This window comes from Pteronotus mesoamericanus, unplaced genomic scaffold, assembly GCF_021234165.1.
Source record: "Pteronotus mesoamericanus isolate MK-2021 breed Mesoamerican mustached bat unplaced genomic scaffold, CSHL_Meso_final contig_24, whole genome shotgun sequence".
NCBI classification, from domain to species: domain Eukaryota; kingdom Metazoa; phylum Chordata; class Mammalia; order Chiroptera; family Mormoopidae; genus Pteronotus; species Pteronotus mesoamericanus.
The window spans coordinates 21,461,351-21,477,099 of NW_026555100.1; the positions used below are offsets into that span (position 1 = coordinate 21,461,351).

The 15,749-nt window shown below is 33.7% G+C and overlaps 1 protein-coding gene across 13 annotated transcripts in view; it reads left to right on the forward strand.

Annotated features, from left to right (window-relative positions):
• Positions 1-15,749, forward strand: part of PCDH15 (protocadherin related 15) — a 704,528-nt gene that overhangs the window by 637,147 nt on the left and 51,632 nt on the right. For all 13 annotated transcript variants that reach the window (XM_054572779.1, XM_054572777.1, XM_054572778.1 and 10 more), the window contains 2 exons: positions 244-459; positions 12,710-12,798. In XM_054572779.1, the coding sequence (XP_054428754.1) occupies positions 244-459; positions 12,710-12,798 (305 nt within the window). The remainder of the gene's footprint in view (positions 1-243; positions 460-12,709; positions 12,799-15,749) is intronic.

A 15,749-nucleotide genomic window follows, 5' to 3' on the forward strand; every position in this document is an offset into this window, starting at 1 on the left:
CTATATCCTTTTACTCACAGTTCAGTAGCTATTATTCTAATGACAACCATTCAACCCTGTGGACATAAAGTCTATAAATCTACCTAACAATATCGAGAAAAATAGACTTTCAGGAGACTTTTTTTTTTTGTATTATTATTATATAATAAATATTTGTCTTATTAACAGAAATAAGCCCTTCAATTAGGGTCGTTTTTTCCTGATCATTTGTAACCTGTGTTTTTGTCCCTCCCCCCCTTTTAGGCTACTGATAAAGATACTGGCAATTATAGTGCCATGGCATACAGACTCATCATCCCACCAATCAAAGAAGGAAAAGAGGGATTTGTGGTCGATACGTATACAGGGCTTATCAAAACTGCTATGCTCTTCCATAATATGAGGAGGTCCTACTTCAAGTTTCAAGTCATTGCAACTGACGATTATGGGAAGGGACTAAGTGGCAAAGCAGATGTACTTGTGAGTAGATAAATCTTCGGATAAAGGGTGCATGCCAAACTAGTCTGGAGTCAGTTTTTTCAACTGATAGAACTTTTAAATTTATTTGAAATAGGCTTTCTAAAATATGAATGTGATTAATTTTTATCCAGGTCATTGATACCTACAGTTTAGGATATAAAATATAAACATACAGCTTTATGATGGTTTTTTTGACATTTGGGAAATACACCATATGTTTTTACATATGATTGTGACAACAATGTCGTAAACATTGAACTTCTATGTGGTCTGTGGATCTTATTTTCAGTATATTTTGGGTTAGAACTACTTAAGATTTTAAAATGCTTTACAGAGTTAAACTGTAGAAATTAAAATGATTTTTATTATTGTTTAAATTACACATAGGCCTTCTATAATTAAGAAAACAAAAGGAAATATTCTTGAGCAAGTTCATGTTCCAATGGATGTTTATTCCTTTTTTTTACCAAAAGTTCCATTGATGATATTGATGATCTGTGATTATCACATTTGGCTACAGTCAATAATACCACTTATAAGTCAATAATACCACTTATTCCTCACAATCTCAGTGGTAAATTATTCCCAAAGGTGATTTGCTATTAACATTTATTCAAAATATTTAACACCAGTGCATCTATTCCATGGGATCTCTATCATTATTTGGACTTTTCTGTGATGAATCTAGTAAAAGTTATAATAATAATTATTATTGGAAATATTTGTCACTTTTAATACATAAAGGTAGAATCAAGCATAATTTTTCTTTTGCTTTTTATTTCTTATTAAATTTTCATTTTTCACAGTTTTCATCATTTAGTTCTCTAGACAAGTTTAACCTTAATATATATGTAAACATCAGTGATCAAACACTTTTTTTCTAGATGATGGTGAAGAGTAATCACTATGATTGTGTTGGTATGAAGGCCAAAACATTCTCATTTATAACAGTAAGCTGTTTTATAAAGCTGCATAGAATAAACAAAGGCCAATCTAAGCCAAGGAGTTTTTGACATAGAAGATATTAATATTGACATAGATTTTTCAATCAAATTAATATCTGTAAAAATTATGTAAAATAATGCTATTTTTCTTTTATTTAAGATATGCACATTGTGGTGTTTTAAGGCTAAATGACAAGTTAAGTATAATTAAAGTATAATTAAAATATTATAAAAAACAAATAAGGGTAGCTATATAGATTATATATGTTATATGTACATAAGCAAAGTTAAGTTTATGGAATATTTATTTGACCTCCATAAACTCTTGTGTGGAAATTATGAAGTATGCCTTTAAAATTTCCAAAATATATTGAAAAAAATTCAATTCAAAGAAATCATAATGTTCTATATTTACAAATCACCATTTATAAATATAAATCCTGGCAAATACTACTTGTAAGATCTGAAATCATTTATATTGAGAACGGGGAGACAGGAAGAGAAATAAAACTTTTATGCAAAGGGACAACAATGTACTGAAACCAAGGAGGAAGAGAAATGATGGCAGGTCTGAGTAACTGATAGCTACTTACTCAGTTTGGAAGACTGAGAGAAGTGCATAAGAAACAGGGCTGAAGATGGGGGTAGTTGATCCATATAAAATCTATAAAATTATTATTAAAGTTATTGGAACTCTTGCCTAAAAGCAACAAGAAATCACTTATATTGTAAATTTTTAGTTAGGGTGAGTGAAGATAAGATTTTTAATTTAGATAAAGTCTTCCTGCTTAATGCAAATTGCATTCTCCCCTGAGGATACTACTTCTGCTGCCTTCCAAAATAATGGCTTTCATGTTCTGTTCTATATTTGTTTGTCATGATCTTCATACTACCTACCAGGAAAGCAGGATTCTCAGTGCACCACATTGCTCTTGAATTACTGATCCCCATGCCCTAATTTTTGGCAATATTGTTATATACAGAAATGAATCTTCCAGTACTCTGAGTTCACAATTTCCTTGAATGCCTTTCTTCTAATGGCTTTACCATCCACCCTATTACAACCACTTAACAACCAGAGTTACTTTAGTCATTTCCAATTACTGAAACCCCTCTATAACCTCCATTTCAAACCCCCCACTCTTTGACAATAATACCAAATGCCTTCAGCTAGCTCCAGCACTCATTTGTCCTCCTCAGGACCTTTAATTCATTTAGCCTGCTATATTTTTACCCTTCCTCTAACCCCATGTTCTCTTTCCTGCTTACAAGTTTTGTAGTGCATTATCAATTATTATAAGCACTCCATCACATAAAAATTCAACTCCCTTGCCATCTCTTCCGACATCATACTCACTTAGCAAACCCATAACTCTAGTTAATTGCAACTCTCTCCTTTCTCCCATGCTGAATATGTCTGCAAAACATATGCAATTGTATAATTAGCCTTGCTTTAAATTAATGGTGAAATCCCCCAAGTGACTCTTATATTGTCCAGTAACCACACTATATTTCCTGGTTCATTCACACTCCTCCTCTCCTTGAAGAGCTTACTCTTACAGTCTTCAACCTCTTCTCTTCAGCCTCACTAATTAATTGTTTAATTAATTGGCAACATATTTCATTGAAAGATAAAATTAAGGCATTTAAAAGGATACTTCTACAACTCTCATCACTATATCTACTTACCTATCAGGATTTACGCCAACATTCTTTGCCCTATTTCCTATTCTTTTAAATGAATTCTCCATGCATTTCTCTGGAGCCATTACCTCCACCTATGCTATTGACCCAAATCCCACTCATCAGCTCCAGAACATTGTTTCAACATCTCTCCCATTTCTTATACACATCATTAATATCAGTATCCCCTCCTTTGTTTGCTTATTCACATAACTACCCATAACCATGTTTTTGTCTTTTTATGTTCAAAACTAATATGAAATCCTCTTGACCTACATCTCCTTCCAGCTGCCACTCATTTCTATTCTTTTTTTCAAGAAAAGTCATTTTTAGAGTTGACCAATTTTTCACCATTTAATTTCTTCAAAACTCTCTCTAATAATAATGTGACTTCTAACACATATCTAAACTTACTATGTCAACATCAATTGCTTCTTGTTACTAAACAGACTAGTAATTTCAGTCTTCATCTTATTCAAACCATTAGCAGCACTTGAATGATTACTAGGCTTTTGGGCCATCATTCTCTCTTGGTCACCTCTTACTTCACTATTTATTCCTTCTTGGTTCTTTTGCTGGTAGAATTTCTTTTCCTGACCTTTTAGTATTGATGTTTCTTATGGCTGAGATGTTAACTCCCTTTTCTATTTATAGTCATTGACCCAATACATTTTTTTAGTCCCATAACTTTAAAATATCAGCTATGTACTAAAACATTAAATTTATATCTCCACTCCAAAGCTCATTTCTAAACAGTGGACTCATTTATATATTTGTACATGCACCAAGTGCATGTAAATATCTAATAAAAATAACTATTGAATGTTTCCCAAGCTGAACTCCACTTCCTCATCACATTTCTTTCATTTATAGTCTTAGCAACTTCACCTGATAACCAAATCATCCTTGAGTTCCTTAGGCTAAAAATTTCTTGACTCCTTTTTATTCTAATCCACACATTCAAATCCCTTATTAAATATTTCTTGTTACCACATATATATACAAATACATACATATATATATACACACATATATACATAGACACATACATACACAAACAGTTTTTCACATTTCTACTGTTAAGACTTGATGGAAACTGCCATCATATTTTACCTATATCATTGTACAAACTCATTACTTGACTCTGTGTTTCTACTCATGCTCCTGTAAAGTCTAGTTTTAATACAACAGCCTGTGATTCAAATGTAATTCAGATCCTATTATTTCCTAGCTGAAAACATTCTAATATCAACCAATTTACTCAGAGAATTTTTCAAGTCATTATATAAGTCTACGAGGCCCTTGATAACCTGGCCTCCAATAGCCTTATTTTCTACTCTTCTCTCTGTAACTCACTCAAACTGAATAATATTGGCCAAGTTGATTTTCTTCAAACAGGCAGATATGCTCTTACTTAGAGATTTTGCCATGATGCCTCCTAGAATGCTTCTCCAAATGCTGTATCTTGGTGTAATATCAAAGAACACACACTTACCTGAAAGGGCTCTTAAAAAACCTCTTACTTTTCAAGGAAGGTGAGTTTGCACTAGAAACCGTTTAAGAGAGACAATGACCAGTCCACGCAAGAAATCGCGAAGGTCTCTAGAGCTCTAGAGGGCCCCTTGAGGGTCCAGTATGTGAGCTATTTGCCATACGTAGCTACCATACACTTGGAATTGTGGCTAGGTTACATTAAGATGTACAGTAAGTATACAATACATACTGGATTTCAAATTCAGTATGAAAAAATGTTGATTACATGTTGGAATAATAATATAGTAAATACATAGGGTTAAATGTATTATTGAATTAATTTCACTATTTTTTTAGCTTTTTATTTTGGGTACCAGGAAATTTAAAATTATATATCTGTTTTGTATTTGTGGCTCAAATTATATTTCTATTGGACAGTGCTGTCTAAATTATATGGGAACAAATTGGAGAAAAAGGAAAGATGAGGTTTATGATGGAGAATTAAAAGAACTTGGGGATAAAATATGTAAAATGATAATCTCTTGTTTTAGAAATCTGTGCTTCACAAATGTTACTTTTCACGAGCATATGTTCATGACATAGTCTTTCCTGTAAGTCAGCCGGGCAACTGTTTGGCTAGCTACCTGCTGAGAACCCTGGAATAGACAAGAGTCACACACAATACCTACACTATTCACTCAACTTTTGTTGAATGCAGATTTACTTAAAGTAGAACATCAACATACATTAATATACTACTGGCACTCTACCAATATAAGAGAAATATAACACACACGCGCACATGCGCACGTGCACACACACACAAACACACACACACACAATGAATGGGGGATAATGAACCCGAGTCCCAGAGTCTCCGTCTGCAGGTCTGGGAGACAGCACAGTGAGCAAGAGAGTTGTCAGCGTCTTGCAAGGAAGGATCCCCAGAGCCAGATGGGCAGCAGGACAGATGAAGTCCTCAGTCCACCAGGCCAGAGCCTCTGGTGGACAATGCAAACGGAGGTCAGCGTGGCATGGAGCAGCACTCCAGTATGTGGAACTCGGCTGACTCCCTAGCGGTCTAGAACCTGTTTCAGTTACACCTTGAAACTGGTGTATTCCACCCTTCTGGGTCTTTTGATAAATTTCTTGGCACCTCTGATGCCAAGTGGGGAATTTCCCCAGGAGCCTATCTATGGGTGGTCCCACTCTGCAGACATGGCTGTTCTAATCACATGTTTAGATACCTTAGGCGCGTTTCTTTGCCAGATGTGTCTACTCGGACTTAGGCAGTTTCCCTCTTGCACCAAAGTATCATGGATGACTGACAGCCATTTTGGTTGACATGAGTGGCTCCACTTTGTTTTATATACTTTATGCTGTCTTGATTGGACCAAGGTCATTTTATTGGTTCTGCTCTCCGCATTACTTCTCTTTTTAAATTTTTTATTATACCTAAAAATGATGATTGACTCCCACAATGCTAGGAATATTTACTTAAAAATCTTTCATTAGTAATCCAAACCCAGAGAAAGAAATTAAGTAATTTTATATGCAGAATATTTAAAGTTTGGTGTAATAAACTAATATGTATTTCTAGAACTCTTTGAATAGAGGCTATACTGGGATAAGTAATATAAATAATGTCTAGAATTTTAAGGATTCAAATATCTTTGCTACAGATGATAGAATAAACAAAAATTTAGAGATATAGGATTTCTTTGAAAAATCAAAATTTAAGCTCTAATAGCTTATTCTTAATTTGCATAGGCAAAAATATGTACATTCTACATAAATCATATATTAACATTTTTAAAAGATTTAAAATTTTAAATATAACATTTAACAGTCTTAGACAACTACTTTTGGAGTTAAATACAGTAATACTGTGTTATTTTATCCAAATTAGAAATATATTATTTTCATATCTTAAAAATACAAAAGTATGTTTTCAAAGGTTATTAAAATCAGAAAATCTTTTAGATAAACTCTAAACTTATTATATATATATATTTCAGAGGATCTTGAATCTTAATTTATTCTGTTGATTCAGTCAGAATTTAGCCCCTAAGCTCATTAACAAATTAAAAATTCACTTTGAATAAGTAAGTTATCCTTCTGAGAGATCACTGACTATTCTTAAAAGGCAAGTAATAGAGTTACTGTATCTGCTAGGCAAAATTTTGCTTCCAAATAGGTCTTAGCACATGAATTGATTGCTTTCCTGTAAATAAGTTTCCAAATCTCAGAACATATTTCTATAAGGGGAAATTCTACTACTTCCCTGAACCCACATATAACTAATATTTTAGTTTTTAATTGTCCTACAATTAGTACAATTAGTAAGAACATAACAACCACATGTAATATATAGCTAGGTGTTTGTAACGGTAGATTGACTGTGTAACAAAAAAATCCAAAATTTTAAGTGCTTTAACAAACAAATTTTATTTTTCTTTCACATGACAGCAATAAGAGTGTACACTGGTTGGGTGATGTTCTTGACAGCTTTCCTGCAAATGGAAAAAGAGGACTCAATTTCCTTCCAACTTATCCTTTTTGCCCTTATCTATGACTTCTTTATTAGGTAGAAATGAGGAAAGAAAGGAAAGGTTCACACATGGAAAAGATTTAAGCATTTTTTTTATTCTTGTCACTAACTTTACATCTGTCAGAACTCCATCATATGGTTCCACCGAACTGCAAAGTAGGTTGATGAATCTATTATTGCTGAGATAACACTCTATGACTACTATTTCTTTAAGGCTATTTGCTTTCGATCATAATTTTTATTTTATTTTATTTTACATTTTCTGATTCAATGTTGAAAGAAAGAGATAAAAGATAAGGGAGGAAAGAAGATAAAGAAAGAGGGATGGAGGAAGGGACAGAGATAGGAAGGTGGGAAGGGAAAGAAAATAGTTTTACAAGTATAACATACATTTTTCTAGAGATTTTTGTTATATATTTATACTACTAAAAACAAAAACAAATGAACAAATAAACAAAACAAAAAAATACTTCTATGTAACTTCTGTCTCTTTTTCTACTTAAGACCAATAAGAAAAGAAAAAGCTACACAAAAACTGTGATAATCCCTTTTCTAATGTAGTTAGATGATTTTTTTTTTTTTTGTAATTGTGAAGACACAAACAAGATTCCTCTGCATGTTTAAAGAAAATTTAAACATTGGATCCTAGACACCTATAATGAATTAGAGATTTATGGTTGTACCTGCCAATGTTAACTGATTGCTCACAGGTGAAAATAAGACAGATGTCTGGTTTAATACATGCTGCAGAACATAAATTACTGAGCTCAAATAATGCTTTGAAAGATTGCTAATTCACTGTGATATTTAATAGTAGTCTGGATTTATTCTCCTCTAAAAACATGAAAGATCCAGCAAATCTGGGCATATCTTCCCATATGGCAGTATTCACTAAGGATGAGTTCGTAGTTGACCTCTTTAGATGAGCCATTGGCTCTCTGATTTGTCACAGTTCCACTTCTCCTTATTATTTCATAACTTTGGCTCTTCATTCATTTAGGTTACCTGAATTTAGTTCTGATCTCTGAAGACACTGAGTTTGTGATTTTTGATGGAGCATCTATGAGTCACTATATGTAGACCACTTAGAGCCTATATCTAAAATACTTTCAATGTGAAATTATTCCCTAGTATAAATCATGTTCAGATATATGGTTCTAAATATACCTAATCCAGAGTATTCAATACATGGTTCTGGTACATATGCATTTATACAACTTCAATAGTGTCTAATGTATATCAGGACAATATATGATTTGACTTTACATTTTTTAATATCCATATTGGGTGAAAGAAAAGAACACATGTTCTGGAGTCAAACAGCCTGAGCTAGTAAGATCCAAGTTATTAAATGTCTCTTTGATTTTTTTCTGTTTGTTTTTTTTTTTTCTTATTTAAAGTTGAATAATAGTCATAACTACCTGATATGGTGGTTGTTAGAATTAAATGAATTAAAGCCTATTGAGTATTAAGGAAAACAATTAATTGTATGATGTAAGCAGGGAATAAATGCTTTTATTTTTATTCTATTTTTCTAAATGAGAAAAGAGAAAAACTCTATATATGTTAAATGAGCAGGGTAAATTCATCAACAACTATTAAAATTCATTTTACCCAATATGTAAATATATATAGTATTTATATATATATATATAAAATCTTTATCCACACAGACATAAATTTGGCTAAAGTAGACATAAAGACTATATGTAATGATTTTATGAAATGAATATTCTTTTTTTTTTACATATTCATGAGGGAACATGTTTTGTTTTGTTTTTTAATTTGTTTATTGTTTTATTTTTTTGTAAGTGCAGTGAAATTTTTTTTATTTCTAAATCATGTTTATTCTATTACAGTTGTCTCAATTTTTCTGCCTTTGCTCTCCCCACCCATCCTACCCCACCCTCTTCTCCCACAGTCAATTCCCACTCTATTGTCCATGTCCATGGATCATTCATACAAGTTACTTGTTTAGTCCTTACTCATTCTTTCCACCATTGTCTTCTTTCCCCTTGCCCTCTGGTCACTTTCAGTCTGCTCCATGTTTCCTTGCCTGTGGTTTATTTTGTTCATTAGTTTGTTTTGTTGAATAGATTGCACTTATAGGTTAGATCATATGGTATTAGTCTTTTGCCACCTGGCTTATTTCACTTAGCATAATATTCTCCAGTTCCATCCATGTTGTTACCAAAGGTAGGCGTTCCATCTTTCTTCTTCTTCTTTTTAATGCAGATTGATTTTATTTATTTATTTTAAATGTCAAGATCCATTATAAAATATTTAAAAAATTAAATACATTATAAAGTCTCAGTAATTAAAACAACATGACACCAGCAGAGAAATAATCAAATAAATCAATGAAATAAAATAAACATTGTAGAAACAAACATATATATATAATGATGTAATATATGATTACATTGATATTTCAAATCAATGGGGAAAATAAGGCTTTTTCAATACATAAGGTGCATGGACCACTATTACTTGAAATAAAACAAATATAGAGCCCTATTTCACACATTCTACAAAAAATATTCAGGTGAGTTTAAAAATCAATATGTAAAATCTAAGAAATTTTAGGAGAAAATACAAAATAATATTTTTCATACCCTGAAGTAACATATTCAACCCAGAAGCTATAAAGTAAGATATTGACAATAGGACTATATTAAACATTTAAGCCTATATAGTAATATATGTATAAGAACAATTAAAGGGCAAGTAATAGAATAGTAAAATATTTGCAACACATCTAAAAAATGGGTTAATAGTTTTTGGGGGGCTTTTTAAAGGAAAAATTTCTGCAAACATTTAATCAAAAAATGGATAAAGAATACCAAAAAGTCATGTAAAGATTTTTAAAAATAATAGAAATAGGGAAGACATATACAAAAACAGGTTTAGTTTCAACAAATAATAAAGTACCAATTAAAATAACACATCATTGTCACAATCAGATTAATAAGTACTAAAAATATTGGTAATATCAAGTATTGGTGACCGTGAAAGGAACTGGGTATTCATAGACTCTTTTTCTTCATCTTTTTAAAGCAGTCCCTTCAGCATATTTTGCAATGCTGGTTTGGGGTAGGTGTATTCTTTCAGCCTTCTTTTTTCTGGGAAACTCCTTATTTTGCCTTCCATTTTAATAGAGAGCCTTTCTGGGTAGAGGCAGTCTTGGTTGCAGGCCTTTGCTTTTCTTGACTTGGAATATTTCTTGCCATTCCCTTCTAGCTCATAGTGTTTCTGTTGAGAAGTCAGCTGCTGGCCATATGGGAGCTCCCTTATATGTTACTACCTGTTTCTCCCTTGCTTCCTTTAGGATTCTCTGTTTTGCTTTGATATTTGCCATTTTAATGATGATGTGTCTTGCAGTGGACCTCATTGGTTTCCTCTTGAATGGGACCCTCTGTGCCTCCTGAACTTGTATGACTTTTTCTCTCCTCCAATTAGGAAAGTTTTCCATCATGACTTTTCAAACAGGTTCTCTATCTCTTCCTCCTCCTCTTCTCCTTCTGGTATCCCTATTATATGGATATTATTATGTTTCAGGTTGTCCTGCATTTCCCTCAATACCTCTTCCTTTTTTTTAGTCTTTTTTTCATTTTCTTGCTCTTTCTGGGAGCTTTTTTCTACCTTATCCACCAGCTCGCTGATTCAGTCTTCAGCTTCATCTAGCCTGCTTTTGATTCTGTCTACTGTGTTCTTCCATTCAGAAACTGTATTCTTCATTTCCTCTTGTCTCTTATTGATAGTTTCTATGTCCTTTTTCATGCTGATATTGTTTGTAGTAAGTTCCTTATAGTTTCCTCATAGTTTTTGGTAATTTTGTCTGAGCTCACTGAGCTCATTGAGCTTCCTTAGAACTGTTGTTTTGAACTCAGTATCTGATAGTTTACTTACCTTTATTTCATTTAATTCTCTTTCTGGGGAGTCCTTTTGACTGGGGGTTGTTTCTTTGTCTTCCCATTATTTGTGAGACTCTTCCTTTTTGCTTCTACTTAAATTGATCTGTCTTGATGTCCTGACCTTGTCGTGTGAATGCCTATGGTAGGAGACCACTGTTTTTTCTTTCTGGATCTTCCTCTGATGACAGCAGATGTTGGCCCTATCTGCCCTTAGGCAGTCTGTTCAAGACTTCCAGGAATCTACTGTCTGTGGCTGTCTCCTTTAGCTGTTAATCTAGTCACTCTGCACTCAGCAGGCTGACTTAGAGACACCACAGGGCGGAGCAGAGCCCCTCCTGTGGGTGGGGTTATTGGGTCCTTTCACTCTGCTGCTGCTCAGTGGTGCAGTCTGCCCAAGCCAGATGGCTGCTGCCTTGTCAGGGAGGAGTCAGTACGGGGATCCCACCAGCTACTGTCTTTGTTCTCTCCCCAAAGCGTTCATCCCCAGTCTACAGTCTACTCAAGGGTGTCTAGACCACTCTGCAACCCCTTTAGCCAGGGATCTAGTATCTGTGGCTGTCACTCTGTACTCAGCAGGGCCAGTCCCTCCTGGGGGCAGGGCAATTGTGTCCTCTCACTTTGTTACCACTTGTGGGTGGTCTGCCTGAGCAAGAAGGCTGCTGCCGCATGGCGAATGAGTCAGCACTGGGATCCCACCAGCTACTCTCTCAGTTCTCTCCCCAAAGCCTCCTTCCCCAGTCTCTCCTCCAGAGTCCCTAGCCCACTTTGCCCCCGACTTTTCCGAAGCCCAGGGTAAGTGGCTGCAAATAAAAATTTGTGTGTTGGTTCTTTAAACGGCTCTTTGCATCTCCAGCCACCTGTCTTTGGCAGAGAGCAACCCTGCCACTTTCGCAGCTGGCTGTTTTCTGTGTACTTTTTGGGCTCTGGTGCTGTAGGCTGGAGATTCTCGCTTATGGTTTAGACCCCACTCTTCTCAGGGGGATCCAGCTGGCCCTTTCAATATCCTGGTGCTGCCACACGTGGGTGCCCCGCCCACCTTCTCAAGTCTCTACTGCACTCCTTACCAGTTAGGTTGTGCTAAAACTGATTCTTCTGTCTGTCCGAGGTTATAAGTCTCCTCTCTCGCTATTGTTCAGTTGTTTGTTCCAGGAGATTTCTCCATAATTTAGTTGTAATTCCAGGTTTGTTCTGGGAGAAGGTCAGTGAGACTTCCACTCACTCCTCCGCCATCTTGATTGTAGGAAGGAATTATTCTAACTAGGCATATTACAGATTCTAATTCACAATGAATAAATGATTTCTTGAGACTTATAAAATCTAAAGCTTGTGTTTTTCATTTTTCTGAGTGTTCTTAAATACCCCTATTTAAAAAAAAAAAGCAAAAATACCTTCTTTTATGTCCTAGTAAATAATCAGGAAAGCAAAGCAAACAAACAAACACGAAATCAATAACAGTTGAAATCACGGAGGGTTCTGTACCTTCCAAGTAAACAACTAATGGTCTGTCATTCCCAACATGTCCAAACATCTAGTGGAAATTATGTGACTAAAAATAATTTATTCCTAAATTTAAAAAATGTGAAATGACTCCATAAAATACATAGTAGAGAAGAAATAACAATGTTTTTACTTATAGAAATGTTACTGAGTAAAAACCAAACAAATTCTGTTTTTTCTTCTTTCAGGTCTCTGTTGTCAATCAGCTGGATATGCAAGTCATTGTTTCTAATGTGCCTCCCACTCTGGTGGAAAAAAAGATAGAAGATCTTACAGAGTAATGGACTTTTGTTTACATATATATATTTTTAATGCAGCTATAATTTTTATTACATTAGGTCATTTTAATATTATAATGTCCAGATTAGACATATATTTAACACACTGTCATAATAATTGAACTTGCTGTTTTCCTGAAACAAGTAGTTTTATTTGAAATATGTAAAGATTCTACGAGTACATTCAAATAGGAATGAAAATTGTATATAAGATCTTATTATTTCAGAATGCTTAATTGATCCATCAACATAATCTGAAATGAAGCATATAAGAAATGAATCATAGCATTAATTATTGAGTACATAGATTGATTTTGTGTTCCCAAATTATTCAGATAATTCAATATCTAAGTAATACAACTAGTGCAAAGAATGTTATTTCGCAGAGTGATATATCTAGATGGCTAAAACTTATTTTTCAAAAACTGTGACTAATTCTAAAAGATATATATATATATATTTAATTATTCTAAAATATATATCATGCCTTACTGCCTTTGAACAGTGTAGACTGAACTAATATTATTGTTGACTCAAAGTTGTAATTATGTAGTAAGATGCAGTTCTTTAATATTCTGAATGCTATCAAGGGTTATTAAAATTACTTTACTATTTCACTCTTATCTACTCTAACCTAGCCTGCCATATTTCATGATCTTTATATTGGTATTGATTTATTATTGTTTCTTCTATTGAGTTTAGGTTGATAGATGTCAATTATCTCTGTTAATCTTCCTTTCTCTGGCACTGTTAATCTCCCATTGTAAGTTGCCAAAAGAAGCTTAAGATAGATAGCTAAAATGTTAATAATTATGTTTCAAATAAAATACAATAGATGTGGATTAAGGCATGAGTGATTCCCTTGTAATGAGACACATATGTTTTATAACAATTATTTAATATTTTATAAAATTGAAACTTTGGATGTTACCTAAAATGTCCTATGAATGCCCTGGCCGGTGTGTTCAGTTGGTTGGAGCATCATCCCATAACCAAAGAGTTCCGGTTTGATTCCTGGTCAGGGGACATACCTAGGTTGCAGGTTCCATACTGGTTGGGGCATGTACAGGAAGCAACCAATCAATGCTCTCTCCCATATCGATGTTTCTCTCTTTCCCTTCTCCTTTCCCCTCCTCTCTTTAAAAGAGAAAATGTATTCAGATGAGGATTGAAGAAAATATCCTATGAATGGGGTGATTATCAACATTTATGTATAGAAATGTCTTGTTTACCTCTGCAGAAGTGGTTTATATATACTTAATCTATATCAAAATAATAACTGATTACACCCTAAAGTTTTAGAATTACATTTGTTTTTTAGCTGTTTTAATGTCATATATTGAGGTAGTCTTTCTCTGATTATGCTATCCAAAAAAGAGAACATTTCCTTCAACCTCTAATCTAACAATTTTCAATCAGTGTACCACAAGAATTTTTAAAACATGCAATACCAGACTATTTAGTCGGGAGAACTGACCTTCCCCATACATTAAGGAGTGTGGAGGGTGAAGACAAGAGCCAACACAACAATAGCTGTTCAGTGTAAATGAATCAAAATTATACCTATTTTTTGTCAGATTAGCAAAAACTATATTTTTGGTGTGCCAATGAATTTTAGTAATTAATTTATGTGTACCAAGAGATGAAAAAGGTTGAAAATTGTTGCTCTCACCCTTTTTCCTTTATTTTTTCAAAGTGCTATCTAATTATTATTATGGGAAATTCCCACTGGAATATAAACTCCATGAGACTAACTAATCTATTTTTCACTGCTATAATTCCAGTTTTACAGTAAGACCTCAATGCTTTTTACTCAATAAAAAATTTTGTACAAGCAAAACCACAATGCCCCTTTCTTGATGTTGAGATAACTTATGAAAACTGAAAAAATGACAACATAAAAATATAAATTCAAAGCAATTTATATGATTTATTTCTTTTAAGTAGGTATAAAGATATGAATGAGAAAAATAAGGCAATTTTCATGTCTTGAGAGAAATGTATCACTATGAAAGAATCTTTGACTTCATATAACATTGGTTTTGAAACATGAGTTTGGGCATACAATTGAATCTTTCCCAGACTCAGTTTCACTGCATGTTGATAAGAGCTAATAAAACTGATAAGACTGTGTTGAGAACTAAATGATATAAGTTGCCTTAGGAAACCATGAACATTTAATGAACAATAGATATTATACAAAAATGAAGTTAATACCCAAAGTTAGTACGGTGTGAGAGAGAGGCCAGAGTTTTGCACTTTCTACTCAAAGAGCAGGTACAGTAGTAATGAAGCTTAGATTGTGGATTCAGACAGACAAGTTTGAATCCTATTATAGCTGTGTGATTTCTGAGCAAGTTATTTACATAAAGCCACACTTCCTCATCTTCAATATTGGATTAAAGATGTCAAGCTTGTATTGTCTTTAATATAATTAAATGTAAATTCTCTCATGCAGTAAGCAAGGCAGGCACAGGATTGATTTCTTTTGCTAAATTTAAAAAACCTTAATTATGTTAGAGATCCTTAAGTTCAAAATTATGTAAGATAAATACTATTTCATATAGTAAAATGGAGGAAAATTTTTTTAATAAGCTGAAATCTGAGCAGAAACCTGAAAGAAGTGAGGGAGAAAGTCATGTGGTTATGTGTGTGTATATGTAATGAGGGGCTGGGGGTGATGGGGCTGGAGGAAATTATCTCAGAGAGAGAAAACTGCAGATGTGAAATGCCAGAGTTAGGAGCATGTTTGTTCATCAAGAATATAGATATCAAGGTGGGAAAGGAGTTATATTTTAGGCCACTGGAGGATTTAACACTTTCCTCTGTGCAAGAAAGTCCTTACACCTGTATGTTGAATACAGTAGTCACTAGTCACATGTGGCTGTTGAGTGCTTGAGAAGTGCCAGGTTCAGATGAGCAGTGCTGTAAGTACAGTGTAAAACGTGCA